This window comes from Marmota marmota, unplaced genomic scaffold (assembly GCF_001458135.2).
Source record: "Marmota marmota marmota unplaced genomic scaffold, marMar, whole genome shotgun sequence".
In the NCBI taxonomy this organism is placed as follows: domain Eukaryota; kingdom Metazoa; phylum Chordata; class Mammalia; order Rodentia; family Sciuridae; genus Marmota; species Marmota marmota.
Window position 1 is genome coordinate 16,761,987 of NW_026000016.1, and position 4,575 is coordinate 16,766,561.

The 4,575-nt window shown below is 44.9% G+C and overlaps 1 protein-coding gene across 1 annotated transcript in view; it reads right to left on the reverse strand.

Moving 5' to 3' along the window:
• Map1lc3c (microtubule associated protein 1 light chain 3 gamma) overlaps positions 1 to 2,298 on the reverse strand; it is a 4,624-nt gene extending 2,326 nt beyond the window's left edge. Inside the window, exons 1-3 of the mRNA XM_015483366.2 lie at positions 2,161 to 2,298; positions 1,998 to 2,053; positions 1,747 to 1,853 (exon numbers count right to left, since the gene is read on the reverse strand). Of these exons, the coding sequence (XP_015338852.1) occupies positions 1,747 to 1,853; positions 1,998 to 2,053; positions 2,161 to 2,218 (221 nt within the window). The 5' untranslated portion in view covers positions 2,219 to 2,298. The remainder of the gene's footprint in view (positions 1 to 1,746; positions 1,854 to 1,997; positions 2,054 to 2,160) is intronic.
• Between the last annotated feature and the right edge of the window lie 2,277 nt (positions 2,299 to 4,575).

Consider the following 4,575-nt stretch of genomic DNA (forward strand, 5'->3'; position numbering starts at 1 on the left):
GGAGTGGGGGGGGGTTAAGTACTGACAGAATGTGTTGGGATCCAGAATATTTTTTTTTCTTGCTGGGGATCGAACTCATGGCCCCAAGCATGCACTCCACCACTGAGTTACATTCCCAGCCCTGATGCCGGGATATAATCCCTGACTTTCATTCTACCTCCAGTCACCTGCATTCACACCAGACTAACCTTAACAAAGAAATGTCCCTGAGAGGAGAAAATGGGAATGCTTTTATATAACGGAGTAAAAAAAAAAAAATTAAAACCAAACATTCAAGAGTGTACTTCCAAACAGACTTTTCAACACTATGAAGACTTCCCTATCCCCAGAGATTTAGGAGGCTGAGTTGGGGGAAAGCACATTGGGGGCCAGCCTCAGCAATTTAGTGAGATTCTGTCTCAAAAAAAAAAAAATAGCTGAGTGCAGTGGCCCTTGCCTGTAATCCCAGAGAGTCAGGAGACTGAGGCAGCAGGATCCCAAGTTCAAATCCAGCCTCAGCAACTTGGGAGGCCCTAAGCAACTTAGTGAAACTCTGCCTCTAAATAAAATATAAAAAGGGTTAAGGATGTGGCTCACTGGTTAAGTGCCCCTTTGGTTCAGTCCCAGGTACCTAAAAAAATAAAAAATAAAAATAGCTAGGCAGATGGTGCCACCTGTAATCCCAGCAATTTGGGAACCTCAGGCAGGAGGATTGCAAATTCAAATCCAGCTTCAGCAATTTAGGGAGGTCCTAAGCAACTTAGCGAGACTCTGTCACAAAATAAAAAATAAAAAGCGCTGGGGATGGAACACACCTCCGTTTCAGCGGTACCAATAAATAAATAGATAAATAGACAAATATTTAAAAAGAAAAGAACTGGGGATGTAGCTCTGTGGAAAAGCACCCCTGGGTTCAAACTCAAATACCAAGAAAAAGACTTCCCCACTGTCTCTATTTTCTCCACATTTTCATCTTAACCCTCTTACACTTTTTTTGGGGGGGGCGGTACTGGGGATTGAACTCGGGCACTCAACCACTGAGCCGCATCCCCAGCCCTATTTTGTATTTTATTTAGAGACAGGGTCCCACTGAGTTGCTAAGTGTTTCGCCATTGCTGAGGCTGGTTTTGAACTTGCGATCCTCCTGTCTGGGCCTCCAGAGCCACTGGGATTACAGGTGTGCTCCACCGCGCCCGGCTCTCTCATACTTTAAAACTAGCTGCATTTTCTTGGCTGTGCCTTTACCTTAAACCAAAGGGAGGAGAGGGTCTTGTGCTCCAACTTCATTTTCTGAGCAGTGCAAAAAGCCCTTCCCCTCTGAAAAGGTCCGGCTCCTCCAGGCGCACAAACACTTGGAGGAGGAATTGCTCCAGGGGACAGACAGACTAGGTTTCAGATGGTATCTGAAAGAAAGGCTCTTCTGGAGTAGCTTGGAGCCAAGACTACTTTAGGAAATTCTTAGAAATCTTGGCAGATTTTTAGAACTGTTGTCTGGGGGGTTTTCCCCACCTGTTTAAAATAGAGTAGTTCTAAGAGTATCTTTTCAGGATACTACAAAATATAAAGATGAGTCACAAAAACCAATCTATCTTCTCCTGTAGGCCTCCCCCCCACCCCCCCCCCACCAAATCAAACAACCAAAGAACAAAGAAAAGGCCCAGGTACGCACAGCAGGCATTTGCACAGGCACACACACACATACACACACACACACCACACACACACACACACACACACACACAAGCACCTGCGTGCACTGTCACTTACCGGATGAGGCTGAGGAACTGGGTCATGGTCAGCTCCTGCGGGACCAGGAACTTGGTTTTGTCCAGCAGGGGCAAGAACTGCTCTCTGGGGTAGCGCTCCACTATCACCTGTCAAGAGTTTCAGCCCTTCAGAATGAAATTCAGAGCTCAGTGCTAGGAACTTGGAACAGAGGGGGGAGGCCTCCAGTGGGTCTTGATTTAATCAGAGGACAGGATCCCAGGCCCCACTAAGGAAGTACAATGGAGTCTTACCGGGATCTTGTTTGGGAACTTTGCCTGGATTCCAGCAACTTCCTGTTGTCTGGTTGCTGCGAACAGTTCAAGTACAAAAGAATAAGTAGACAGTAAGAGCAGGCTGCATCTTTTGCTCTGCTTTTTTCTCTGGTAACCCAGAGAGCTCCCCCAAGAACTTTACCTAAGTTCTTCCTCTGCTTGAAAGGTTTGAGGTTTGGGATTTTCTGTGGAGGCGGCATTTTTACCCAACAGCTGTGTTTGTGTCTGTCTTTAAAAAGAAAAAAAAAAAAAATCCCACAACCAGGACCTAACTCGCTCCTCCAGCTGCTTCCAAATTGCCTGCAGGATCCTAAAAGAGGCCCTTATGTAGGGCTGAGTGACATCAGGCTCTCCTCACCCTCCCTTCTCCCCACTCCCCCTCCCTGGGCAGCAGGAGGTCAGTTCTGAGGATGGAAATGGAATAGCCACCTGCTCACTGGTCAGAGAAAGTCACTTTGTTCATGACCAGTTCAAGATGTTTCTTTGCTAAAGAAATTAGGATCCATAATAAAATCATTGGCTATAAACTCCAACAGCCTAGTTCTGGGCTGAGGACTTTGGAGAGGTGAAATTGCCTTATGCTGAGGACATTTTTGTGCTTCAGACCATTTGGCCAGAATGCACTTTAGGTGGGACCCAATCCAGATGTTCCAATTCCCAATGGTGGACCCAGACTCCAGGACCAGGCAAAGCTAGTTTCAGGTCTGAACCTCCCACCTATTCACCTTAAATTCAGATCTTCAGATAAATGATTTTGTTTATCAAGTGGTATTTTCAGTTATTTCACTAATACATAACTCAGAGTGGGTATGTGAGGCTTAAATGAACCAGTATATGTAAAGGATGCCTAGTGCCTAGTACCAAACTGATCTTTCAATTTTTGATTCTTCCCTCCTGCTTCCCTTTCACTTTTCTTTTGAGGGGATCAGGTGTCCAAGGTGCTATCTGATCTGGTTAGTGCTTCTGGGGTTGGGGGCTTAGGGGGAGGGAGCTGGGAGGTGATTCCAGTTGCTAATGCTATATGGATTTGGACATAAAGAATAGGAACAGTCCTGGGAAAAATGGCTGGAGCAAGTGCCCACTCTTGATTGGAGTCCTATCTATAGATATTTTATTTTGGTACTAAAGATTGAACCAGGGGCACTTTATCACTGAACTGGATCCCCAACCCTTTTAATTTTTCTTTATTTTGAGACAGGGTCTCAAAAAATTGTTTAGGAACTCTCTAAATTGTTGAGGCTGGACTTGAACTTTTGATTCTCCTGTCTCAGCCTCCCAAGCTGCTGGGATTAGAGGTGTGCACCATTGTGCCCAGCTATATTTTAATAAACAGAAAACTGACGTAGCTCACAATGTAGATCACACATTTGCAGTGGGAAATATGTTTCTTAGAGCTTGACTTGTCCTGAAGACAAAGCATGTGAAAAAAGATAGTTGATGTTTGTTTTTGTTCTGTTTGGTTTTCCCGGTACTGGGGATTGAATGCAGGGGTACTTTACCACTGAACTACATCTCCATTCCTTTTTATTTTTATTTTGAGATAGGGTCTTGCTAAGTTGCTGAGGCTGGCCTCAGATTTGTGATTCTTAAGACTCAGCCTCTGGACTAGTGGGGATCATAGCAGTGTGCCACCAAACTAGGCAGGTTGAGCTTATTGTGATTCCCATTAACCACATTCTCACTCCACCTGGCCCCACCTGGCCCCACCTCTGTCTTCTCAGACCAGATATTGGTAGGGTGAAATACATTTGGAATTCAGGAACTAGAGAGTGAGCTGGTAAGACAAGAGTGGCAGAGTGGGAGGTTTTGCATAGGCATTAGGGAGGATTTATTCCTTTCCGCCAATGACCGTGCCTAAGCCTCTCCTTTCTTAAAATAACAACTAGTCAACCCTCCCTTGGCTCTACCAGGCATGTGACTGTTGTAAAAAGAGCTTTGGAAACAGATGGGTTCTAACTCCTGCTTACTAGAAAGTTAACCTCTTTGGAACTCATTCAGCAAATGAGTTCATTAGCAAGATGGGTAGGGTTTCACTCATCTCATGAAGTATGTGAGGATTAAATGTGGAAATATATGTGATGTGCACATATCTAGGAAATGACACAGCTGAAGCTCAATAAATAGGAGTGCTGTCAGGCTACTCATACCCAGGATAGCTAATAGCCAGGCCCTCTCTGCTTACACTTCCTGGAGCCTTGAGAAAGCTCCATTGAGCTCACTTAGCTCAGTGCTTCTGGCTCTTGCAGCTCTGTAATCTGGGGTCTGTCCCAACACTAAGGCACTGCTCTTTGAGGGTCAGCAGTGCACACAAATCCCTTTTTTCAGCTCTATTTCATCTCTGATCCTTGACATTTGAAATTATTGTCTATTTCCTCCTCAAAATTTGCATCTTGAACAAAAAAGAGTTTTTCCTTCTTATGAAATGTGAACAGAAATTTTGTGAAGCCTTCCTACATTAATATTCATAGCATGCAATCTTGGCGTTGGTGGGGTAGAGCACTTGCCTAGCACGTGCGAGAACTTGGGTTCAGTTCTTGGCTCTGAAAAAAAGTCCAAA